Below are 27458 nucleotides of genomic sequence, written 5' to 3'. Positions count from 1 at the left end.
GATTTGGGATTCAAGTATTTCCTTACCCCTGCAGGTCTGAATGCGTTTACTCAAACTATATGGTCCTGCTTATGGCTTATTCTATGGCTTACTCTCAAAATATGAAGAACGTTGAAATAATTAGGTTTGGTCCTTCCAGTTTGTTTATCAGGCCTGGATTACTGACCCTAAAACCGCACTACGGCAGAGGCGCAAAGAGAAGAAAAGTTTTGGCAAAGAGGATAGACGAAGGCGAAAAGGATCTGGGGATGGTAGGTAGATTTCTGTATTTGGAAAAATAAACAACAAAAAAAAAACCAACAAAAATTCAACATAATATTAACTAGACTGCCTTGTTTCTGGAGGTGAAAGGCAACTGAGACTTAGAGGGCAAGTGCTCACAGCTCTGACTGGGAACTGGGAAAATGTCTTACTGTCTCTCCCTTCCCCTACCAGTGACAAGGCTAGCCATAGTTGTGTCCTTCCATTCTACCCGGTGCTCATTGGGGGAGATAATGGAGAAGAGGGGTTATATGTGTTTCCCATGGAGCTGCAACACACACACACACACAGAACTTTTGCCAAATAGGATGACTCAACACATTGCAGAAAACATCAGCCATGTGAAAACGTTTGCAAGGCAAAGCTATATAGGCTTGTAAAGGCATGACTTTATAAAGGCAATAGCCTGGTAGTTAGCAGCATTTCTGCACAATATAGGAGTGTAAATGCCAGCTCTTTGATCAGAATTGGGCAGAGCAAGGACATTACCCTTTCACTCCTTTGCCTTGGAAAAAAGGTTTATCTTACTCTCCAGATTTTTCTAGGGTTGCTCAAAGTCTCTCATTTTGATTATAAAATCATGTATTTTAGGGAAAGTTTTGCATGTGACAGACTTACGTTTTGTGTTGAAGAATTACTTCATAAGAAAGTTCCTGAAGAGCTGGAATTCAAGTGGAGCTGTGAGGAAAATTCAATGGAATAGTCACTTACTATTTCTTTTTGCCACATTTCCTGTGCTGTTCCCTGAAGAAGCTTGAGTTGGTGTATGGGGAAGAATATCAAGACATTTTTCACTTTCCATGCTGTACTTGCTCAGGAACCCAAATATTCATGAGCCTGTAAATTCACACTCAAGTCAGCAGACAGCAAAAAGAAAACATACAAATGTTTACTGGCACCATAAAGTCATGCATGCCTCTGAAAAAAATCAGCTTAAAAGTGGTTTGTATCTCTTCCTATTTTACTTATTTTTTCAACAAGAAAAGAAAATACAAATTCAGAAGCTTTTCTGGTCGGTATAGATGGGGAAGCAGTGTGCCCATTCAGGCTGAATCAGATGGACTTTTCCTCCATTTGGCATCTCCAGCTACTGAAAAGAGGTAGCTTTATGATTTGACTGCTATCACGCAAACTGTAGCAGTAGTTACTGGATATTAGACAGAAGGAGATTCATTTGTCTGTCCTTCAGCTCTGCCTGTGACTCTACGTCACCCTTCTGCTGCAGGCCCAAATGAAAGCACTTGGTAGTTTCAAACCACCTCTGCTGCTTCATTTCAACCTGAAGGTCCCCCTAAATTTGTTTGGGTTTGCTGGGTCAGAGGCAGGAGAAGATCAGGGCACTAATCAGGGTACCCTTTGCAGAAGCTGAAGAAATGAGGTCGAGCGTGAGCCAGTGGCAGGTGAGGCTGCCGAGGGTGGAAGCAGCATGACTGAGAAGCTGTCTGGGTTTACACCAGCAGATGACTTGCCCAGCAGCCTCTCTAGTAAGAACATGCAACTGCAGACCACAAGAGAGGGGTGGTCATGCATGAGCACATTTCCTGACAGACGTCATCTCCTCACTTGAGTTCTTTAGAAATGAGATTTGTGCTTTCTTTTGAAGCGCTGGATGAGGAACCAGTCACTACTGCTGAGTAGCTGTCATGTTTTCCAGCTTGAATGGCATTTACGCTCCCGCTTCTATAGGTGTAACATTGACTGGTTTGCACGTTGTTTTCAATAGGAGGTACTGATGCAGACTGTGAAGACAGTGAAGAGGAACCTGTCAAGAAGAAATCTGATGGACCAGGTATGAAGGCAGAGAGCTTTCTCTGCTGTTACAAGGTAGTTGAGACCAGTGACATAATCACAGCATACCGCGGGAACAGCATTGCAGCGATCCCAGGCATGTGTAAAAGCTACAAAATCCATTCTAATCTGTGCAGTGTGAACTTCCTGACTACTTTCAGGTTTCCAACTGTGAGGTTTACAAGTCCTGAGCATAAGAACTTGCTCAGAATTAATCACTTGCTGTATATTTTTCTTACAGAACATCTTACACCTGAGCTTATCTTCCAGTCCTGATTGTATGCAACCCCACTTAAAATCTCCATTGATTTTGAATGTCTGAAATGTTATTAATAAAATGCACAAAATGCACATTTTTCAGTGTGCTTTAGCAAGGTTAAGGTGAGGCTTTGTCTGGTACTCACCCATTCAGCAAGGTGCAAATACATCCTTTAAAAAAACGCACAGTTTTTCCCAATCTTATCCATTCGCATTCATAATCTGATTTAAGGATGCTTGCACAACAGAAGAAATGAGCTTTGCCCGTATTGAAAGTTTTCATATAAAGAAGCGTAATGAATCATAACTCTAAGTGTGGCTCTTTGTCTCTGACTGGAGTAAAAGAAAACTTAAGTAAGGCTTCATCATGATTTACCTGGAGTGAGATTTTGTCTTTGAAAGCTTTTTTTTTTCCCCCTAAAATTGATTTCCACAGTTCCAGTTACAATTGTATCCCTTCCTGAGCCACAGAGTAAAAGATGTTACAAGTATGTGGGAGAGATGTCATTGTTTTTCTCACAAGAGCAGTTGTGTTGCTACATGGGAGGTTTGATGAGGTTTCCAGGGCTTTTTTGTTACTTACTGGTAATGCACTAACTTATGCAGTAACTGAAGTGAATCACCCAAACACATCTCTCTAGGGAAATACTACTGGAGTTAGGAAAGGAGAAGGAGGTTTATAATTAATTTGTATTGGAGATAGTCAGTTTTAAGGTGCTTTCTATTTTCATTAAAATACTTTTGCCATTCCTACATAAAAATTGTTGAAGAAGATGGTTCGAAAAACTAGACAGTAGTTGTTATGAAGTGTTAGTATCATTATTATCCTTGGATCAAATCTTGTCTCACACTCCCAGCCTTCTCTGCATTTGACCCTTTATGTTAGGAGTGTCTGCAGAAAATAAATATTTGCTTCCCTTTTTGAAGAGATTTAGGTGCAATTGATCCTTGAAAGATTATTTGGAGAAGAGCAAAGCTGCCAGAATAGCTACAGAATCACTAAAAAAGTGTACTAAATCACCTCCATCCCAGAGAGAAAAATGACCTTTCAGATTAGACTGGAGGCGCTTGGCAAAGCGCTATGGTGAGACTGTGGCATACCAGTGATAGTCAATAATAAAGATAATTTTTACCTGAGAGCTGTGATTCTTCCAAAGTCAGTAGCATAAATTATATACTAGAGAGGAAGAGTGTCAATTAAAAAATAACATTTTTGTGTTGGGTTTTTCAGCATAACAGTGCTACATTTTAACCTTTTCATAGTATTACATCTGGAATTCAAAGGAAGTGAATGCTTCTTGAAGTAGAAACAGCCTTATATTTAATTTTCAATTGCAAGATTTCCTTAGCTTCAAGACCTACATGTTGAAATACGAGTGAATAAAATTTAAGTTAATAAATCATAAATTATCTCCAATTCTAAATGACATAGAAAAGGCCTGTAAAACCAGGGCAAAATATTGCTGAAATAACTATATGACCAAATGAAGGGGAACAAATGTTCTTACGTTCAGAGAACGTACTGGACCAGATGCATGACATTGCTCGGGATAAGTGGTGCATACTGCCATTTCAGCATTCACTTTACAGGAACATAGCACTAAAGTGGTTTTTTCCTTATTTCTCTCCACACATGTATTCACACAACGCTGCCTGCACTCCCAGAGACACGTGCATGTTGCTCCACAGGAAATCTTTTGCTTTATTATAGCTTCACCTTTACATTCTTTGTAAGGAGCGAATGTACACTCCACAAAGTTCTGCGTGCCATCTTGTGGTACAGATAAGAAGTGAAGTTGTTGAAAGCATCGTGCTTTAGTGCATAGGTTGGCTCCTTAGTATCTACGTCAAACATTTTACCCCTGCATGGGGGATTATTGGCAGTCTTGTACTGTTTCTTAGCCATTTACTCTAAAATTGATCTTTGTAGCTGGTGCTTTGGGATTTGCAACCTAGCAGGGACAACTGGCTCTGGAACGGGCTAGTTGGAAAGAATCTTTTTACCATTTCTGCAACATAATATGGGAACTGTAGTGTGGTTTGTATATTTGTGAATAGAAGAAAAATAAACTGAGAGTGCTTCTTTTTGAGTGACGAATGCAGCTGCTAATCCTAAAGGAACTACTGAAATGAGAAATTAACTTGAGACAGCTATGTTGAGCAAAATAAAGCTATTATTGTAGGTATAAACCCACAAGCCCTACTCATGAGAAAGCACACTGTGCAAGAGTAATGTTTTAGAAATTATTCATATGATTTCTCCCAGTCGGGCTAGTTGATTTGAGATCACTGATGACACAGTGCCGCCTGTTTAAAAAAAGAAAAAGAGATGCTTTGGAAACAGTAAATAGCTCTGTATTCAGGTGTGTTTATGTGGTTGAAAAACTGGGAGATTCAAAGACTGTTGAGGCAGGTTAGACTTTAAAACTCAGCTAAGCAGAGTTCAAGCACAGAAGGCAAACTCTTGTGCAGAGACAAACGCGCACAAGTAGGAAATAGACAGGTAAGGGGTTCAGCTCAACACGTTGAGATCACAGCTGCTGGGGATTTTGAATAGCTCTCAAGAGAAGCCCAAATCTTTGGGTTTTGTTTGGCAGACCTGTGCATACAGCATGTCTAAAATCAGCACTGTTTATATGACTATGGGTTGCAAGACGAGGGAGTTACAGGGTGGAAAAAGAATTTGAGATGATAAGCCTGTAGACATACAGGCAGGAAAATGGCCCAGATGGCCAAAAGGCCTCCAGCCATCTTCACAGTTTCCTTACTATGAGAGGGTCTTGCAGCCTGAGTTATTATCATTCGACAGTAAAGGAAAAATGATTCTAATTCCAAGCAGAACTACAATGAAAGATATTTGTATTCATTAACTCTCTGTTGCTTTTCCTCTCCCTTAGATAACATCATCAAAAGGATATTTAATATCTTGAAGTTCACTTGGGTCCTTTTCCTGGCAACACTAGACAGTTTTACAGCTTGGCTTAATTCCATCTCAAGAGAGCACATCGATATCTCCACTGTGCTAAGAATTGAGCGCTGTATGCTGACCAGGGAGATTAAGAAGGTAACGCTTTAGGGTTTTTTTGTCTGCTAATGCCATTTCCAACTCAGTGAGAAATGAAAAGATGTCTTTTCAGATCACTGTGTTAAGGAGAAAACTTATAAAAATCTCATTTATATACACATTTTAAAAGTAGATCTGGACTCTTCTACTGCTTACTCTTTTATAAATATATAAATAACAAATTACTTGTCTTAGTATCTGGACACAAACCAAAATATTAGAAAAATAATTCTTTGAGAGGTTGATATTAGGATTTGACGGAAAGAATCCTGTGATAAAATGTGGTTTTGAGGGGACAGGATAGATTTAAGTAGAGAGGAGAAGGCATGGTATTTTAAACAGCTCAAAAACTACCTCAGTCTGCATATTTCAATCTTTTTGCATCGGAAATGACTGCCGACATACAGGCATAATTTTCTTCACTCACAATGAAGCTAGGTGGTCCTCCACAAACTAGTTATATATTAGTAAAATTCATTATTTTCAAAGATTAATGTTGATAGTGTAACTAGGAATGTATTTGGATTTTCAGAATGCAGGTAGGTGATACCTTAAAGTTGGCTAAAGCTCTCATTTTGTATGCACAGGTATGGTACACGTGTCGCTGACTACTCAGCTATTTCTGGACACCTGGCATAGAAGCTTCATCTTTAGCTCTTTCCAGACTGTTTCAGAGATCAAGAGGTTGAAAAGGTCAATGACACATTAGTGCTCTGGACCTTAATAAAGCGCCATGTAGCCTGGCCACTGTAAACATCCGCCAGCGTAATCAGGCTGCCCACGACCCCAGGAGGTTCAAGAGGCGGCTTTCCTGCCCAGAGGGAATCTCTACCCACTCTGGCCAGGAGGCACTGGGCTTTTCAGTGTTGGTATTTAGTTACTGTTGTTTTCCTCAACGTGTTCAATAGTAAGTGCATAATAATAATAATAGCAAATAAATTGAGTCCTTCATCAGTTGTACGACACTTTTGCTGTCACAGCTCTTTTCCTTTCTCCAAGGCCTGCAATGGAGATAGAGTGTAGTGTGTGCCATGATTTCAGAGGCAGGCTGTAATAGTGGCACAAACATTTATTACTGCAGAAGCAACACAGCTTGTATACAAACAACCCTAATCAAAGCCTGAGTTTCAGGTTACATTCTTAAGATTGCATTTTTTTCTTATAACACTTGAAATTTGGAAAATTTTAGACTTGGGACAGTACAGAGGACCAGAGTTGAAATACAAATAACTAATAATATTAGTAGAAGGAATATGGGCTCTATTTTAAAATGCTTTTATTATTTTAGCTGGAAAAAGTCCTTGCATAAGGCTTAATTCTAAATTAGAAAAATGTCTGTTCAAGAATAACAATCTTCTCTCTCAGTGTATCATCTGAAGTCAATACAACTGCTGATGGAATGAGTTGGATGTGTTTCTGCCTAAGAGCAGACTATAAAATTCTCAGTTTTATTCTTATGACATGCCTTTAGAATTCTGATTGCAGTGTCATAGCCACAAAGACTTGATTCTGTGCCCAGATCTGGTCTAACAGTTAATAAAACCATCCTTCATGAACTTACTTGATCCTGAAGTCACAGAGAAAGAGTAAAGGTCTTCATTATATTTTTCATGGTTTTCCAACTGTATCCATATTTTATGAATAAATTCTTATTTGGGGACACTAATGAAAATCTAGATCAGTTCATATGTGAGTTGTTTCCTTTTTTATCAGTTTAAGAAAACTGCTACTGACCACTAGTAAGAGGTATGATTGTTCTTAGAGTCAGTGAAGCTATGTAAAAGAGATGTCTCAAAAGTTACTGGAGAGCAGGTTGAGTCAAGGTCCCAGCCCACACCTCATTTTCATACTGAATGATCTGAATCTCGCCCAGCAGAGTTTTGTTTGCTGTATGTAGACTGTAACTTCATGCATTACTCCAGTTTTCTTGAAAACGCAGCACTTTGTGCCATGGTAATTTAAGTCAGAATCTGACTAGCACTCCAAAAGGGAACTGCTAGTGGGAGATTATTATTTACTAGGAAACCAGTTCGTCGAAAAATATGCCTCCCCCACCATGTAACTCTACCTCTACTCTCTTCCGCAGGGAAATGTTCCAACGCGGGAGAGCATCCATATGTATTACCAGAACCACATGATGAAACTTTCTAAGGAGTCAGGACTAGACTCCATTGATAAAAATCCCTGTCAAGCTTCTGGTTTGCAAGCATCTGAAAGAATGGATAGTTTAGATTCAGCAGCTTCTCGTGACAGTATCTCCAGGTATTGATTTAATTTTACTTTTTGAAAGATGAATCATGCATTTTAATAGTGAAAACACTGCTGTATGTTAGTATTCCTTTAGAGTGGTTGACTCAGTTGTTGGCTTAACTCCTTTTCCGCTGCATGACTACCCCACTGCTTTCGGTTTCCCCTAGAATTAGGGGTTATTAACAGGAGTTCTGGTCTTGTAAAAAGTAATGAAAAATAAGAGCTTACTGAGGATGCTTATGGGATATGGGTTTAGGAACTCAGACATGGATTTTGGGGAACAATCGTTCATTGTGAATATTTTGTCTTTGTAAAACAAATTGTTGTCTGTTGCCGACAAACAAAAAAAGTCTTTGGATTGAGATAGATTCTGGGTTTGAGAGAACAAAATTCCTCTTTTACACACAAGACAAAGATCATCTGAAGAGCCTTGTTTCCGAAGTGCTATGGTTACAGTCCAGCAGAGCTACACAGTTTGTGGATTAAATACCTATAGTAGTTCAGGAAAACCACCTTCGTCATTCTTCTCTGAAGACGGATGCCATCAAGTCCCTTGCCAAAACTACTGCACGCTCCTGCTGCTCCGTGCACACAGAGGCACACACATCCACTTCCTTCTCTTACAGAGGCAGCCTGTTTCCACCCTGTGTTCTTGACTTTTAAGAGACTACAGAAATTGTCCAACATGAGGGGGAGAAGGGAGGGCTTTGGAAATCCAGCTGTTTCATAATCCGTTGCATTCTGTTGTCTCCTGTTCTTCTCTGAAGTGTGGCAGTATCATGTGGTGTTTGATACTCCAAGCAAATTTAGTAGCTTGTGTGTACAGTAGATTATGCTTAGCTTTTACTAATGACATATGGGTAGATGTTGGGAGACTGAAAATAATGAGGGCTTGTCTTTCTTTCTGATGTTATTGAAAAGCAAATGTAAGAGAGTGCCTGTGAGTACTGTGCTTCGACAAAATATTCACAAATTGCTCCCTGGGGTGAGCACTGGCCTTTGAGAGGTTCACTCCAGTAAAAACACAAAATCTGAGCAAATATTTCTCGGTGGCTAGCTACCCAACTAAGCAACACCTTTGTGTTTTGTCTCAAAGTTTTACAAGAGTCAGATGACGTGAGAAAACTGTAAAGCCAAATTCTATTACCAGCTCACTTGGAGCCACTTGGATAGCTGCAAGGCAGAATTTAACTCCACAAAGTTCAGTCTCACCTTGAGAAAGAAAAGTAGTGTCAGTCCTACTTTCACTAAATAGTTTTTAGTTTTTCTATAAATAGAAAAGTTTATCATTGTTATACAACTATGTTAGCAAGAACTTTAACTAGAAGCAAAGGGAAGCCAATTCCAAAATGAATTATATAAAAGAAAGGCAAATCTTGTAATTTTCGTGTGTAAATTCTACCTCTTTGCTGATATGGTATCCAGTATGATCTCCACTTATGGTTTGGTTGTTTGGGGTTTTTTTGGAATAACCACCCATTTGTCACCCTGCTTTGAGCATACTTACACATTTAAAATATTTTTTCAAACACAGAGTGTTTCAGAGGAACTGCTTTCGAACAGAAAAAAACAAATCTTTTATATGTATTACTCTTACCTCCGTTTCCTCAGGAGATGTCATGGGACCTATCAACAAAGGAATAGCAAAGACAGTATTGTGACTGATTTGTCTAATCTCAAATTCTTTTTCTGGTAATAAACAATCGAGTATTTTTGCACTGAGAGTATTTACAAATTGTGCACATCTGCTATACTAATAATGACCTGTAATTAGAGGAAGCAAAAATGAGTCTGTTGATCGAATGATAATGCCCTCTGTTTATTGGGACACCCTTGCATGTCTCTTCCCGGAATTATGAAAGTGCTTATGAGCTTTTTTTAGAAATGTGAGATGTTTTAAACTTCATTTGAGTTTGAGTATTTAGGGGTGTTTTTAATTGCCCGAACAAGAGAAGGGGACATTTTACATTTCAAAGTGATGATTTCCAGTAAACGGAAAAGCAACTAATTGTATCTAAAGCAGCCCTGTGATCATGAGTCTAGGATGGCAATAGAAAACTCTTGGGAAGAAGCAGAGAGTTTCTAACCAGCATTCTGGCTATCTTCTTTGGTTGCCCTACACAAAATTCTGTAGTGGACATTAGGTCCATGAGTAAGATGGACATGTCTGGAAGTGCACAGAGTTGCAGAAGCACAGAAGCTATTTAATTATAATAACACATATTCCTCAGTACTCAGGACAGGAATTACTGTAGGTATCTGCGCAGTGCTCAGAACACTAGATTTCCAGAGAGAATGACCTCTCTGATCAGTTGCAGGAACTGTAAATTTACTGTGAAGTTCAGGGCTGACTCTTGGAAGTCTTATCCAGGGATGTAATGAGGTATTAGTAATGTAATTGTTTAGTTTCTCTTTATGTATAAATACTGTCAGGTATCCTAAAGGTCAAGTGCAGTGTTCATATGGGCCAGGAGGAGAAGAGACTGATGCTGATCCTACCAAGCTCTTTGAGGAGCACCGCCAGAAGGGATTGGGAGCTAGCATGGTAGCACATTCACTGTCCTGTGGTTCCATTTGACTGAAGAAGTGCTTATCAGGTTAAGCAGTTTGTGAATTTCAGTAACATGGTTGGGAACTTACTAAAACTAGTTGGCTACCTTTATGGGATCTTGCCTGCCATTACAAAGTAGCAGCTAGACACAGGCCACAATTCAGGTTTCAGGATACTGAGGTTTCAGCTCACAAATAAGGTATTCAGTTCCCAACTGTGCCTGAATGTAGGCGTTTATAGGCGCTGCAGGTGGGAGTCCCTGAGCCTCCTTTAAGAATGAACATATAAGCGCAGGCATGGTGTTTACGGACACCACTTTTCATCTGTGCTTCCCTCACCAGATGGGAGAGCAGGTCTTGAGGCAGGGAGTGCTGGAGAAGTTACATTTGCCTAGGGAGGCAGAGGAAGGGATGATGGGGGAGTCCTGGTTTAGGGCTGGATCTGGGTCTGATTCAGGAGCATGAACGATAGGAAATGTTTGGGATCTATTTTTGCTGGTGTGGGAAGTGTAGTAGTTTATAGAGGTAATATTAGTCAGTAAATAGCCAATGGACATTAAAAAACCAGAAAAATTTGTTAAGTCACCCCTTAAACTAATAAACTCCCTTAGAAGGGTAAATTTACTTAGCAAAAAGGAAGTCATAAAGTAAGAAATTTCCCACTCGCTGAGGATAAAAACATCTTTGCTATTTATATATATCCCTATTTAAAATGGATACCTGATAAACTTTATATAAAATGCTTGAACTCAGGGCTTTTAGTGAACATTCAATTTAAAATACGTAGTCCTTGAATGATTTCAAGAAGCTAATGCTTTTCAAGGTCTCCAAGGACACAAATTTGAAAAGTCACTCAGGAAGATATCCTTGTATGCTTGGATTAAATTTATGTGATAGTCAATGACTGAGTCAACATTAGCTTTGCCAAGTGTAAATCTCTCCACTTTATTGGTGTTCTCATTTCCTCCATGGTCGGAAGCATGTTCCTAAAGTACATAAAGAATATACAGACTGTGCTACAGGTGTCATCTCATACACATCTCCTGACATTCAAGGATATAGAGCAGCTGCTCAGTCAGTAATTCTTCTGATGATTCATCCTTCATTTAAAACAGCCTTAAATGAAATTGTTGAAGGGACTCTGCCTGGGCAAACGTTTTTATCTATTGAGATTAATAGATATTTTTCTAGGATCCAGGTCAGAACTTACATGTTTAAGAGGACAGCTAGCATATGTTTCTTCCATTGAAAATGTATGAATGGGCATGTGCTACTTTAATTTCAACAGCTGCTCAGCTTAAGGCCCTTGAAAATTCTTCTTTTGAACTATGCCTGCATTTAAAATACTTGAACACTTTAGTAAAATGTGTTGCTCTTGAAAAGAATAAATGCAGCCCTTGGGATGTAAAATAACATGTGAATAACGTTGTATCACACAGACAGGAAGTTAATCTGCAAAAATATATCGTCTACTTGCTGCCATCCCCCTACATTTTAGCCCATCACTGGTAGTACAGCAGCCTGGCTGTACTCGATAGGTGTACGTGCTAAGGGAAACCTCCTCCTGCCCTGGAGTCAGGAACAGGGCGCTCCAGCTGATCTCCATGCTGCTGAATCAGGCCTGTTCTGTGGATCTCTTGTGCCTATAGGAAGTAGCATTTGCGGCTCCATCAAAACCCTGCACCATGCAGACAGCCCTCCAGGTTTTGTCTGGAGGATGCTTGAATGCCTTTGCACACACATAGAAATAATGACGTGGCTTGCAAAGGATCTTGGCCAAATAAACTGTCAGAGCAGAGGTGCCTCTGCCGTTAATTCTGTTTTTAAGGGAAGTGTAATACCTTTGGCATCTTGGTGATACTTTTTTTCTGTTCAAAGGCCAAAGTATGCTTTTAGTCTCAACCCATTCTGTCAGAAAAGACTATCAGTGAGTGTGGGCCTAAGAATAACTTTGCTGGTTTCCTCCCCATTTTCCTTAAGGCAATAACTGCAAACTTTGTGCTAGCAGATTTTTTTCCTGACTTCAAGCTAGGAGGACCAAAGTAACATGGAAAACACCATTGCACTTTCCTTCTGACCTCTCTCCCAATTAATTCTCTGTGTGCCTGGACAAACATAATGCTTGCCGAGGAAGCAAATCTGCTCCTGCTGCTGCTCAGGTGTAACACAGATGGACTCAAAAGAAGAAAAGGAGAGTGTAAAACCTGTGGTTTGGAGTTCTTTCTTCTCTCAGTCTATCTGAGAGACTTGGGCAGGTCACTGCATGTTTTAAAACACTAGGTCCCTCAACTTATCTCATATACATCTGTGTTTTTCATAGATTTTTAGAGGACAAAGAATTCTTCTATCTACCATATGTCATTAATGTATTTGCTTCTTTCCTGTTGCTATATTATATGCTTGTATTTAATTAAGTACTTTCTTTCTCATAACTCATCCAGTCCTTCTTCTTTTCTCCAATAACACATAAATGCTCCATGTGTTGTGTATGTCTCTGTTGTCCTGTTGTATTTGATAAGTGAAAGGAAATGAGGGTTTATTATATCTGCTCTTTCTTTCAAAATGTGCATGTCACCAGTTTTGAAATACGTTTTAAGCTGTGATAGAGATAAATGAAATCTTCCGGAAAGAATCGTCAGGGCTTACTACTAAATATCAAAATAAAAGCCATCCCATGCAGAGCAGGTTGTATTTGGCATGCATCTACTGGCTAAACAACATATCCGATTTGGCTCTTTGGTTCGGAAAGAGGATTTGCCAATGCCTGACAGCTATTTTTCTATTTGTGGAATACGAGCTTACTCAGTTTTAAGGGCTCGTTTAGGAAATTGGCATGTACCTGTGTAAAAAGGTTCAGTACAGTATATTTTTAATAAAATAGAGTTTGTACAGAGGAGGTCACTTCCCAAAACATTTTTGTGGAATTTGGAAATTTCAGAGGGAAACAAAGAAAATAAAACCTCCTCACATACATAAGCTGGTGCCCCTGGAAAGCATGTAGAGCACTGTGTTGGTTTCATATCTCTTGGAATAGCGAATAGATGGTTGTTAGCCTTCCGTAGGCCTGATATGAATATAACCATGAGCAGTCTGTGCAGAGAAATGTGTTTGCATGGTGACTCTAAACAAATCCTTATCTTCTCTCTGAACCCTTTTTCTCTGTGTCAGTGTTTTGCTGCATGGCGAGCATATTTGTTTACTGTGAACCATGTGTATCGTAATATCTTTTGTATTTAACACTGTCTTTATAACTGTTTGCGCTGCTAGCTGCTACACTGAAGCAACCATGCTGTTCTCAAGGCAGTCAACCCTTGATGATTTAGATGGACCAGACACTGTTCCTAAAACAAGTGAGCGCGCTCGACCTAGGCTTCGTAAAATGCAGAGCATGGATATGTCCTCCTCATCAGCTGACAGTGGCAGTATAGTGTCAAGGTGCTTAACTCATGCATGCTTCATTCACTCATTTACCCATACCGTTGTACTTAATGCAGTGTCCATAAACTTGCGTTTGCAGATATCTGGTGTACAGAGTGGTTTGCATGGTTAATGGAAGCTTTACTGCCTTCTGTGTTGTGGCACAATGATCAGGTTCAAAGTCAGGGTCATGATCTAGAACTCATTTGCTGTATCACTTCTTATTCTGTTTCTTTTCGTGGTTTTTTTTAGTTGTTTTTTTTTCTTTTTCGTTTGGTTTTCATCCTTAGTTCATATGTTTTTAAAAGTTGCTCCATGACATTACGCTGTCTGTCTAAAACTAGGTTAAAGTCTGTGCTTACTCAGCTAAAAAGAGTCTGATTTTCAGACTCGTCAAGCTGACAGTTGTTCTTGTTCAAAAGGGAAGCTGGAAGTGAAGTTTCTCAGCTAGTCAACTATCCCAAATATGGACTTAGATGTCTAAATTTAGAAACTAAGATGGATAAACATTAGCCCTGCTTTTTCAATTTTTAGTTTTCCCCATATAGGAAAGATTGCAAAATAAGCTTTAATTGCTTTACCATTGATTTACAGTCTGTGAGGTGTTGGAATTAAGAAAGGAAAAATAGCTGTGAAAAGATAGTGAATAATATTAATATCCAGTGCAAAAGAGAAATGTTCAGAGCCATTCACTCACTTTTTAGCAGGTAAAACACAGGGGTTTATATGACATTGGGAAACAATGTTTCAACTAGTATTATAAATACTATAAATATGAAATTTTATTACATATTAGATCGTTCTCTTTTTTTCAGCATTTAAAGTGTTTTACAAAGTTTTGGTGTTGATCGGTTTTGAAATGGTGGAATTTTATAGTTATGTGCATTTTAACCAGGATGAGTGTAACCGTGAATCACCAAAACACTTATCCTAATAATAGTGTTACACATTCTCATTAAAAGTCTGCTATAACTAAAGTGATCTAACATAGCCACAGTAAGTTTTGAAGCAGTGTAAGATAAAAAGAGATTGAACTTTTTTTTTTTAGTTTTGACAGGACATGGTAGCACCAGCTGGCTTTGCCAGTGCCAGTTTTCTTTAGAAGGTTATACTTAGGTGACACCATGGTCTCATTCATGTCATAGGAGCTATGTGAAATCTGGTTTTGTTTCTGTTGAGATACAAGAACATGCAGCGAACAAAAGACGCTGAATCGATGCCTATTGTCTAACCTATGGAGAAGGAATGGAATGGAGACTAAAAAGTGAAAGTGATGTTTGAGAGAAGAGCTGAAAAAATACTTGTGAGGGATGAAAAGTGTGAAAGTAAAGCCAAGAAAATATTTTTTAAATAACGGTATCCAGATTCACATCTGGAGTTATCAATCTACTTGAATTTACATCAGCTAAGACTGTTGCAGAGCACAGAGCATTAAGAGGGAAAGTGATTATGGATATGCAAAGCTGGGAATAAGTAAAGTGAACAAGCAGAGAATTAAACAGAGTGAATAAGAACAGTTGAAAAAGGAAATAGTTATATAGGGAAGAAAAGCAGACAGGTAAGGTAAAAATGAAGATCGTATTGAAGAACATAGGGCAATCTAAAGGTAAGCAAGATATCCTGTTACTGGAACAGTTTTGTAATCTGGGTTGTGTTTTCCATGTTAACAATTTACTTGTTCTTTTATTTGGAATCAAAAGTTGATGTGTGTGTACAGCTCATGTTCCAGTTGCATACAGCACCTGTATGGTGTTTGTTAAAAGCACCATATTTAGAAGGAACCTCATGGCTGCCTGTCATTCACCATGGAGCATGCTTTAACTAGATGTAACAGCAAGTCCTCATTCTGGTCAGAAGGCATTTGAACTACTTTCAGAAAGTTAGTGTAGTTTCTCTTGATGGTGATATTAATTTGCCTTTTGCTGGTATGAAAAGGTAGTGAATCAGTGTGGGTTTACTGGGACATCGTTCAGGGGGCAGATGGACCCAGATGGTCCATCTGTGTAAGAAGACATCATGATGATATATTTTGTATCAGATTATATGAACTTTGAAGGCCTGGGAATGCAATGGGGGTCACTCAGCTTTCTACATAAAGGTACAATTAACAAACTCTGCTTGGTGGTGAACCTTGCAAGCCTCAACTCTCTCTTTTCATCCATCCCCGACAGTGAACCTACACAGGTCACCATGCTCTATTCTCGTCAGGGGACAACAGAAACCATTGAGGAGGTAGAAGGGGAGCATGAAGAGGAAGGAGCTCATTCTGCAACAAGGACAGAGGAAGAGGAGGTGGAAGATTATAGCTTGGGTTCAGAAGGAGCTGCATATACTCCTGATACCGATGTGCCATTGTATTCCACTGTGGATAGCAATGCAGAAGCTCCACCTTCCTATAGCAAAGCTGTGAGCTTTGAACACCTTCCCTTTGGCTCCCCAGATGACTCAGCTGCTAAGAGCCTCATGATGGTGAGCCCAGATGACAGTCGGACGGACAAACCTGACACGATTCTCCCTCCATTGACACACGAGCTAACGGCTAGTGAGCTGCTTCTGAACAAGTAAGCACCTTCAGCAGGGAATAATTGTTGGTTCTAGTCTGTGAAATTTAGTCATTACTTTCTTTTTTTGTCTATGAGCTAGCCTACAGTTTCTGAGACAGACCTTGCAGTAAGTTTAAGGGAAGAAGCTCATTTCCTGTGCAGTTGTTCTAATTACAGATTTCTAAAATGATTCAAATACATGTTGGAAAGAATCCCCACTTTCTCTCCAGATACCATGCCTAATTGTTCTAATTAGCATCAGATTTCTGTGCTGCAATTGTCATGGGGTCAACGCCTTTTCTAAATATTCCTTGTGGAGAGGGCTTCTCTTCTCCACACAGCTGTGATTTCAAATAAGTTTCCTTTAGGGCTATCTGGGAAAATGCTTCTTCTCTAGTTATTTTGGATTACTGCAAGGGAAACTCTGACCTTTGGCAGAGGTTTTCTTTAAGCGTGTAGGAGCTGAGAGCTGTGTAGAGAGACCACCTTGCTAAGTGCTTTAATAAGAGGTAGGATGCTCCCCTCTTTGCCCCTCAGATGCTGACTTAGTAGCACAACCAACACTGAAGTGGGGATGGTGCCGCTGCTCTTCTTCCTTTGATTTCTGGCCTGGCTCAGCTAGCAGGAGAGCTTCCCCAAGTGCAAGGACAAAATCTTAAACTGCAGAAATGCCTTTTAGCCTGACTGCATCTAAAGAGAGAAAGAAAGACTGTGTAGATCTGACTTTGTAGATGCAGCGTCTTTTCTTCTGGTTTTCCATGGCCATTTTTGCTTTTCAGTGAGACCTCTTCTTAGACCAGGGCACACTTCATGAAAAGCAATGAGAATTGTGAATATATGTGAAAGTCATATAATGATTTCTTGCTGCCTTTTATATGTGCTTGAGTTAGATAGAGTGGAGAGGATTGGACACATCTAATGCTCAAGGGCACTTATGTCCTAATCCTATGTCACAGGACTATTCATAGCATATGTCTCCTGATAAACCCCTGGAGTTTCTCCAAATTCCTATCTGTGTTGATAAATCAGATATGAATTCAGACAGGGACGTTCTTGGGCCAGGCCGACTTCCTGGGTAAATTAAAAACCAGAAGAACAGTGCTTCTAGTTATTTGGCATGAAATTCATATTTTCTGAGCTTAGAATCAGGCTATATAATTATAATACCAAATCCCATCTTTTTTCCCCCCTTTTTTTTCAATTGAACTTAGGAGTAGAATTCTATAATTTTTTCAAAAGGAAATATAGTACCAATTTAAAAAGCAACTTTTGTGAAATTAATTTTCATTTCATTTATGGTATTCTGCTCCTCACAGGATGTTTCATGATGATGAGCTGGAGGAGTCAGAGAAGTTCTATGTTGGTCAGCCTCGAGTCTTGCTTCTTATTTATGCCCTGTACAACACGCTAGTGGCCCGGTCAGAAATGGTGTGCTATTTTGTGATCATCCTTAACCACATGATCTCTGCCTCCATGATAACCCTGGTGCTTCCCATCCTTATATTCCTTTGGGCCATGCTGTCTGTTCCTCGGCCAAGCAAACGTTTCTGGATGACAGCCATTGTCTACACTGAGGTATGCTACTGGTTTTCCAACCCCATGTCTAACACGGAAAAGTTAGTTGCAAGCTTTGCATGGTCTCTTTTCTGTTTTTGATCTTTAGGATCAGGGGCCTTTGGCTCTTCGTATTAATATAAACATTTGCTGAAGTCCACAGCAATTTCTGTGTTATGAAAAGGTCTTGTTGGTGTTTTTATTCATTGCGATGAGCAATATCCTTCCTGGCAAGTAAAGAAGTTATTGCAAGAACAGACCATTTGCAAACAGCTATGATATAGTGGATAATGAAGAGACAGTATACACTGCTTGTGGTACCTCAGGTACCACTGAGCATCATCTGTTGGTAAATATTGATTGACTTTATTACTGAGGAAATGTGAGCTATTGTTCTTCTGTAGCAATGAATATGCTTATCTTCTCACAAAACTGACAAAGTAGTCATATTTCTCATCTTTTAATGTCACAAAACTATTATATCTACCGTGCTTATAAAACACCCCAAGTGTGTTGTGTTTCTGAGCAGGTGGCCATTGTCATCAAGTACTTCTTCCAGTTTGGCTTCTTTCCTTGGAATAAATATGTGGATTACACAAAAGACAAACCTTACCATCCACCCAATATTATTGGCATTGAGAAGAAAGAGGGTTATGTGCACTATGATCTTGTTCAGCTCCTTGCTTTGTTCTTCCACAGATCCATTTTAAAGGTAATCTGAGTTCATGTAGTTTCTTATTTATATTTAATTTTTAGTTTTAAATTTTTGAGTCACTCAGATGATATAGAAAGCTCACTCATTTGGAAGCTAAGAGATACTTCTTCACTGAAAGGGTTATCAAGCATTGACACAGGCTGCACCATCTCTGGAAGTGTTTAAAAGATATGTAGGTGTGGTTGGTAGGGACGTGGGTTAGTGATGGATGTGGCAGAATTAGGCTTATGGTTGGACTTGATGACCTTAAAGGTCTTTTCCAACCTAAGTGATTCTGATTCTATGAATCTATGGTATCCCAGCACTATTAATTCTTCTTCCTCTTCATGAACATGTGACTGATCTTAGCAATGCCTGGGATAAATACTGTAACAGAAATACAAGGTTGAAATGCTTTCTTTTTATTTTTCCTCTAGTGCCATGGATTATGGGATGAAGATGAGAAAGGGGACAGCTCCAGTAATAAAGAGGATACTGATGATGAGCTCTCCCTAACAGGAGGCAGAAGAGACTCTTCCACCTCTTTGAAATCTGTCAATCTTGCAGCATCAGTGGAGTCCATCCATGTCCACTTCCCCGAGCAGCAGACTGCCATCAGGAGGAAGAGCTCCAGCAGTGTATCACAGCTTTCACACAGGTCCAGCTTCTCCTCACACAGATCTAAGAGAGGTAAATGTCATGGCCATTTCTGGGATTTGAAGACCAAAAATTCATTTCCCATGAGATCACTCTGCTGAAACTTTGTGCTGGTTGCTGTGGAGATCCCAGAGGCTACTGAATGTTGCTGCTTCTAAGTGAGGAAGCAGGATATAAACCAAAGTATCTTCATGTTTGAACCCACTCCAAGCCTTCTTAAAGTTCAAATGGAGAGCCATACTTTGTGATTCACTATGTTTTTAAAATTACATTATCCAATAGCTGGGAAAAGAATGCTCAGTGTGGCCCAGATCCAGAATTTCTGGTTCAGTGTAATCTCCAGTGAGAGGGAATGCAAAGCACTATTTTCATATCTACATTTGATGATACTCGAAATGAGGAGAAGTTTTGATTAGATATATTGAAACAGATTACCTATCCCATTTTGTAAAAAGTATGGGCTTACAATAGGCTGAATGTGTATATTACCAATTGAGGTGTCTGCGTCGGATCAATGAAATACTTAACCTTTATCACTAGTTTTTTCTTGCTATAGTAATTAATTTTGATCCGCCAGTGATCAAACATCTACTGAATGCTCTCAAGGTTTTATCATATTTGAAAACGAACATAAGAATTAATTTCAAAGCTTCTTTCAAATGTGGGACTATATATGGGATTGAAGTCTCAATATTTATTACTTTCTAGTTTTTGTGTTTAAACTTGGATTTCTAATTTTTCCCTTCCTTCTTTTCAGGAAGTACCAGTACACGAAACAGCAGTCAGAAAGGAAGCAGTGTACTAAGCATCAAGCAAAAATCGAGAAAGGAGCTTCTTATGGAAAAGTTTCGAGAACAAATGATCAAAGCCAAGGCCTTTACAATTAAAAAGTGAGCAATATGAGGATATGTGTGGGTTTAGGGGGAAGGTTCCAAACAGGAAAGCAGTAAAACAGCATTTTAAATAAAGCAGGTTACTACCGTTTATTCAAGGTGATGAATGGGTGTATATGAAGTTCATTGTATGCACATACTTTCATTTTAAGTCTCACCATCTAAACATCAGACAAATCAGCAGTTATTCAAATAGCACCTACCTGATTTAAAAAAAGCTAATTTTCCTGCATGAATATGGTTGGCTGTGTATATTTCTAATGAACAAATGCTAGAACAGTGATTTTGAAGCAATCAGAACAAGGGACTGGTGTCTATGGAGTCCTGTGAAAACTGTCAGAGTTGATTTTAGATATCTTTAGAAACATTAATCATACCACACCCAGCCAATATTCTCTTCAGTGCAAGTTGCAGTGTTGTTAAATCACACTACGGTCTGTGTTGTTTTAGGACTCTCCAGGTGTACGTGCCCATCAGACAGTTTTTCTACAATCTCATTCACCCAGACTACAGTGCAGTGACTGATGTGTATGTGCTGATGTTCCTCGCAGATACAGTGGACTTCATCATCATTGTATTTGGATTTTGGGCTTTTGGGGTATGTCACAGAGGCATCTATCTGTAAATCCTCAGCAGGATTTACATGCTGTGGATACTAAGTATCATGTATGTCATCATTCCTCAAACACTCTGTTGTTGTTTCTTTTCAGAAACACTCTGCAGCAGCAGATATCACCTCTTCATTATCAGAGGACCAGGTCCCAGAGGCATTTTTGGTGATGGTGCTCATTCAGTTTGGTACCATGGTGGTAGATCGAGCACTGTACCTCAAGAAGACTGTCATGGGAAAGGTCATCTTCCAGGTCATCCTTGTATTCGGAATACATTTCTGGATGTTCTTTATCTTGCCTGGAGTGACAGAAAGGTATAACCTTTATAATCAGGCAATATGGGTAGAATACTGGTACTCTACCAAGTTGTATTTAAATTTGACAGGGTTATAGCTAAGCTTTTGAATCACAAACAAGTTTCTTGGTCTGATTTCTGACCAGAATGTTGGAATGCCTTTCTAAAGCAATCACTTCAGCCAACATAAGTTTAAGAAAGAATTAATTATATAAGTATGTACAGAAATAGTCTCTTCTTAGGCCAAAATGCAAGCAGGTGAAAAAGAGCTTGCCTGTAACTGAGTGATTAGAGCCCTCAGCTGAGACAATGTTGGCTTCTGATTCAATTCCCAGCTCTCAAGGCTACTGCACACTGGTTTAGAAGAATGAGTAGGAAATGTCTTTTTAAGAGTAATTTATAATTTAGCACTTTCCTGGATTATGTGAACTGTGGATTTAAATCTCCTTAGACTGAGGAGTGTCTAAAACCTGTGTCACTTCTGAAAAGCAAAAGTTCTCCTCCCCTGCTCCTGCCACATGGCTCTGGAGGTGATGTGGAGGCGGTCAGCTCTGCCTGGTCGAGTTCACCCACAAATCTAACCTCATTGCATGGCTCAAGGCGGTTATCACCTGGAGGTGTCAAGACTGCCCCTCTAGTGCTTGACTACCTCCCCACTTACTGTAAACTTCCTTGAAGTATTTAACTCCCTCCATTGACTATACAGGGAAAATGAGTGTGTCACGTAAGCACGTTATGTTTCATTAACAATCAAGGGAAAAAGCAAAATAGTTACACAGTGTAAAGAAAGACTGAAAGGTCTCATTTCCTGTCAAAACCAAATGTTTATTATTCCTCAGTGCAGTATTAATTGAGCCCCAACTTGAAAAAAAAAAAAAAGCAGTTTTTAAGTGGATCTCCTGTCTACTCGGCATTGAGAACTGATGTTAAACTTCTGGCTTGATTTGGTCACTTGAAACACAATAAAGTAATTTTGACTGTTTCTATGCTTTTATGGAATTTTTATCAAGTTGTTAATCTGAAATCTTTTATATACATTCCTTCAGGCTAATCCTTAAAAGCCTCTGCAAATTTCTTAATGAAAATTTGTGTGATGTAATCCTTTCCATCAGGAGGTATCCCTTGTAGTTCCACAGTGCTGAAGTCAGAAATGGCACATGTTTACCAAGGTGGTCAGGGTGACGGAGGGGGACAGAGAGGTTGAGGGAACAGGATTAGTTCAGTCTGGAGAAGAGAAAGTGAAGAGCTGTCTTTAACTACATGTTAAGAGGACATTGAGAAGAAGCTAAGCTCTTTTCAGATAGGACAAGAGACTACAAGGAAATAACGAGAAATTCCAGTTAGACATGATGGTAGTTGAACACTGGAACAGGTTTCCCAGACAGGTTGTGAGTTCTCCATCTTCAGAGATATTCAAAACTCAACTGGACAGGTCCCTGAATAATTTGGTGTCATTAGACCTGATTCAAGCAGGGGAGGGTGAAAAATACAATCTTCATAGGTCACTCCAACTTTAAGTCCTGTGTGAGTTCATGACCTGCAGGTGGCCCCGTGAACACCAATAGCCATTAAAGCTGCCTAGATTTGGTCCAGCTGTCAGCCCTCTGAAAAGCCAAGAGAATCAGTGTCTGCTCAGGGTTCACAGAAGGCTTTGCCATCATGGGGACCAAAGGCAGACTGGCCCATGTTGGGCAGCAAGGCACCTCTAGCGCCCTGAGGGAGAGGGCACTGCCCCAGAGCCCTCACTTTTAAGGAAGCCTATTTCCAGTCTCTCCCCTGCGACTGAGGTGACAACAGAAGCTGTTTATAGACTTTCTTGTTCAGCAACTTCCAAATACTGTTTCAACCCTGGAGTGGGGTCAGAAACCATGGGCTTTTCACAGGATGTCAGGAAAGGGAAACTGCCAGAAGCACAAAGCGTTTCAAGCTAATTTGGTCATACACATATACAAAGTTCATCATTTTCCTTTATCTGCCTTCTCCATTACAGGAAATTTAGCCAGAACACAGTTGCCCAGCTCTGGTATTTTGTGAAATGTGTTTATTTTGGCTTATCAGCATATCAGATACGCTGCGGATATCCAACTCGTGTCCTGGGCAACTTCCTCACAAAAAGTTATAACTATGTCAACCTGTTCTTATTTCAAGGGTAAGTCTAGACCTACTGCCCTCCTCCTTTCTTTTTTGAAATAAGAATCTGTTATCATGAGATGCTGAGGTGTTCATGACTTCTCTTCACAGGCTGATGGAAATGAGATAGTAAGTTTTTCACAGCACAGTCTCTATATGTCATAAGTCCCCTGTAGTCCACAAAAAAAATCAGTTTCAGGAATGCAAATTTCAGAAAAATCATTCTTCCGCTCTGAATCTAGAAGTCCGACATACCAGTCAGCCATTCAAGCCTCTATGGAAGAGACATTTATAATAGTTCTAAGAAATTGTGTCTCTGAGCAGAGACAGAGTCTATACATTGTACTAGAAAACAGGCAATGTTATTTGCTCTACAGTTCTAAAACATAGTAAGGCATTAAAATTCAAAGAGAACTTTGGAGGAGGTCTACAGCCTCAACCTCGGCAGGTAAGAAGAATAAAGTGTAAGACAATATACATGAAAAATAAGAGCTATGCATCAAAAATGTTTTCTTTATATATCTTTTGAGAAATACTGCGTATTTGAAACCCTTCAGGAGCAAGGACTGTTAGTGCAAGTAACAGGCACAATGTCACCTCAGAGTGAAAGGTGATGTTAAGGAGACACGCCTCACCCTCCACTTACACTGTTACCAATATTTTCAGTATGGGCTTGTTGCATTCCAGTAGGAAAAGTTACAGAAGAAAGCTTTAATCACATGAAAAAGTCTTTGTGACCTGCCCAAGCAGACAAGTATGGGACTAGTAAAGAGAATGATGCACTTTGAACAGCCGCTGTATGCGTGTTGGTGTCCTGTTAGCCCACCTTCTGCTGCTGCTTAATCGTGAGTCATAACGCCCGGTTCCTTAGGCAGCTGAGGACTGCCCACCTACTGCGAAGAAGCCATGCGCCACTTGCTCTAAAGACCTATAAAACAAATTACCACCACCCTGTGGAAGGGATGTTCCTCTACTCTGCTCCCAGGTCAGAGGAACTTGGGGATACAAGAAACTCTCTCATTCCATTGGTGGCTCAATCACAATTACTGGGCATAATGATGCAAAAGCATGTTTATGGCCCGACAAGGAGATCTAGAGGAATATGAGCTGTGGCAAGAGATACCACCCCTAAAACATCAGTACTAGCCATGCAGTCTCAGGATATGATTGTATTTGTGTTTGCTAAGTTTGTTAATCTATCTTTTAACATTGGCTTAATTCTCCTTCTCATCATATATACACTTAACTGTGCTTGTTTAATGTGATCCTCCAGTTTTTGACAATTTATCTGCTGTGGTCTCCCTTCAGGTTCCGCCTGGTTCCGTTTCTGACTGAGCTGAGAGCAGTAATGGACTGGGTTTGGACTGATACCACTCTCAGTCTTTCCAGCTGGATCTGTGTTGAAGATATCTATGCTCATATATTCATCCTGAAGTGTTGGCGAGAATCAGAGAAAGTAAGGAAGACCCATATGAGTGATCCAGAGGTCCTCTTCCCTATGCAGACATGAAGACAAATAATCATGAGTCCCTAAATAGTTGGAAAATTCACCATAAAGTCAGTTTGTTAGAAGATACACTAGGTGTTTATATTCAGAAATATTCAGACTGTTTGGTACTTAATGTTAGCTGGCAGTCACCACAGGTGATATTTCAAATGACTTCTCTTTTGTGCCTAGCTGACTTTTCCACCATTAGGGTGAACTCCACAAACACGTGCCTGCTAACTTAATTGCATGCTTGAGTTTCAAAGCTGGGGTTGAAAGTCCTGGTCTTCGTGGAGGCTCAGTTTGTCCCTAACGACTACATGAGTAACCCACAGTAGCAGGGAAACTATAGCTGAAGAGAAATATCAGTAGGAGGAAGAGCTCGTGCCTCTGTGGTGTAGGTCCCAGGTACGCCTAGCTCCAGTAACTACAGAGAGAACTCAGCTGGCTCGTTTATCTCGGAAGACTCCCCAAACATCCAGAACTGAACTGCAGGCCAGATAAGCCCACCATTTGTCTGTCTGAAATTTCAGTCTCTTTAAATCATTTAAGCTCCAGTTCAAATTAAACTTGCAAATTCTGGATTCCTTATAACCACTCTAATGATTGCAACCATATGCTTGCTTATTTTGCCAGTTTGAAAAAGAAATTAAACATTCTTTTAAGAGTGACCCAACCAGTCAGAAATTGTACATCTGCAATGAAACAGCTGTATTTTTAAGTGTTACTGACGTATTTCTACTTTTATTATAGTCCTGTCTCTTAATGGCAGTTGCTTTCCAAGTATGTCACTTAGATTAACTCAGAGCTGAAGTGCGCACAAATCTTGTATATTGGCTTTTTTTGTATAACTTCCATTTCTGCCATGAGTGGAGTGTCATCAGAGGCTTCAGAAGTAAGAAAAGTCGTACTCCAATTCTACTTGTACTGTCCATCTCTCTGCATTTTTTTACACTACAACAGGATCACTCTACATTGTATGTAGTGTAGATCTGACATGGAAGGATTTCCATGTCTGTGTTGGCACATGTCTGCTAGTGCCATGTAGCAAAATAACTACCCATGATTTTGAGTGTTGTTCAAGGTACTTTGATTCCTTCTGTCTCTCTCACATTGAGTGATATGCCTAAGTACTTTGACTTCTAGAGGCTCTCTGAGCTCCTCTGTAACATCATTAAAGGTGCCTGAACTATGCTCATATAGACAAATAATATACCCCGGTGATCTTGATATGACCTTTTAATGAAAAGTGTTCTATAGTACAAGACAAATGACTTGATACACTGCTTTTTGAAAAATAGCTAATTGGTTTTAAATACAGCATTGTATTACAGATTTAATATTCTTCTAGGGGCTTTATGGATCCATGTTGTGTAAAACAAGAACAATTTCCTGAAAGCAGCTTCCTAGTGTGTGTTCGAGGTGCAGTGCAATACAGTGCATCTTTATGTTTCACATGCAGTGTGTGAAAAACAGGATCCTGAAACACTCCGCAGAGTTAAATCCTGTAAGAGAATATGCCAAAATAAATTACAGTGATGATAAGGCATTTTACAGGAAGGTGAAGCTATTAAAGTATTCAATCAGAAGGCAGTAATAGAGGGTGAAAATTATGGACAAGGCAGAACAGATATGCCATGTGATCTCCTTTGAGAAGAGAAGGATAAAAGCAAAGTCACTTTTGGTCTCAGAAGCTAAGAAAGGGAAGGATGTTATATCAGCAGTGTCAAGACTTCAAGAACAACAACAAAACTTCAAATATTATTTAAACGCAGTTGGTGTGGGATTCACTAGAAACAGATTGAATCAAGCCTACGAACAACTCTTAGAAATATTGTATATGAGGTATGAAATGAATGTGGAGGTAGTGCAGTAGCAGATAATCCTAATAATGGTGCATGTCAGTTGCTGGCAAACATTTTTTTTTTCCCCCTGAAATACAGTCTACAACATTTCAAGCTCTAGGAGAGGAATTCTGCCTTAAGGAGCTTTAAAGAAAAACTTTTTGGAAGGCCAAATGCAAAGAAGCGGGTCACTCCCAATACCAGTTTTTTGAACAAGTTGTTTTATCACCATTGCTGCTATTATCTAATGTTTTTCTCCTGTGACTTCATGCTTGCATTCACTCAGATAAAAAATTCAGATTGCCCTACCTAATCTTTTTCTTCTTTATGGTTGTGAAGAATCCAAACCACAGAGGTTTACAACATTTTTCACACCGGACACACATGTAGCATACGTTCATTTGGCACTTTTCTCTGTTGTTGCCAGAATTTAAGCGTCTGTGCATGTTTGGCTAAAAATCTCTAAATAACTGACCTGACAGTTGGTAGCAAATTACCGCAGTAGAAGGGAAGCCTTAAGATTGTTATGTATTCACCCATCAAGTCGGTTAGCTCAGTCAGTAGAGCGTAGCGCTAACAATGCTAAGGTCGCGTGTTCGATTCCCACACGGTCCCCATGTGTTACCTGATCTAGTCGAGAGGTGGCGTCCCTGGCGGCAGGGAGGCTGGATTAAAATGATCTCTAAGGTCCCTTCCAGCTTAGGCCATTCTATGATATGATATGATCAGATCAAGTCATACCGAGTGTACCTCTGATAGAAAAGACATTACCATCTTGCTGTTTGCTTTTTCAGAGATATCCCCAGCCAAGAGGCCAGAAGAAAAAGAAAGTTGTGAAGTATGGAATGGGTGGCATGATTATCGTCTTGCTGATTTGTATTGTCTGGTTCCCACTGCTCTTCATGTCTTTAATCAAATCTGTTGCAGGCATCACCAACAAGCCTCTAGATGTATCAATCACAATAACTCTAGGAGGTTATCAGGTAAAAAAAAAGACGACCAAAAGCCAACTCTTTTTTCACACTGTATTTCCTTGTGCTATTTCTTATTGCCTTAGTTGAACTGAACTCTCCTGCCTTAGGCAAGAGATCAGGCAAGCTCCAAAAAGTGATCCCTTTTGAGTTTGAAAACAGGTTAGTTTCTAACTGATGTAAAATGTTATC

The 27458-nt window shown here is 39.7% G+C and overlaps 1 protein-coding gene across 1 annotated transcript in view; it reads left to right on the top strand.

Annotated features, from left to right (window-relative positions):
• PIEZO2 (piezo-type mechanosensitive ion channel component 2) overlaps positions 1-27458 on the top strand; it is a 58048-nt gene that overhangs the window by 19712 nt on the left and 10878 nt on the right. The window contains exons 10-24 of the mRNA XM_009867540.1: positions 140-251; positions 1985-2050; positions 5205-5371; positions 7458-7633; positions 13439-13606; positions 15760-16149; positions 17448-17706; positions 18215-18397; positions 18817-19069; positions 19794-19926; positions 20380-20527; positions 20640-20854; positions 22826-22984; positions 24274-24421; positions 27090-27278. Coding sequence (XP_009865842.1) covers positions 140-251; positions 1985-2050; positions 5205-5371; positions 7458-7633; positions 13439-13606; positions 15760-16149; positions 17448-17706; positions 18215-18397; positions 18817-19069; positions 19794-19926; positions 20380-20527; positions 20640-20854; positions 22826-22984; positions 24274-24421; positions 27090-27278 — 2766 coding nt within the window. The remainder of the gene's footprint in view (positions 1-139; positions 252-1984; positions 2051-5204; positions 5372-7457; positions 7634-13438; positions 13607-15759; positions 16150-17447; positions 17707-18214; positions 18398-18816; positions 19070-19793; positions 19927-20379; positions 20528-20639; positions 20855-22825; positions 22985-24273; positions 24422-27089; positions 27279-27458) is intronic.

Source organism: Apaloderma vittatum, unplaced genomic scaffold (genome assembly GCF_000703405.1).
Source record: "Apaloderma vittatum isolate BGI_N311 unplaced genomic scaffold, ASM70340v1 scaffold5370, whole genome shotgun sequence".
Lineage (NCBI taxonomy): Eukaryota > Metazoa > Chordata > Aves > Trogoniformes > Trogonidae > Apaloderma > Apaloderma vittatum.
The sequence above is the reverse complement of the archived record's forward strand: the minus strand, read 5'-3'. Positions and strand labels throughout refer to the sequence as shown.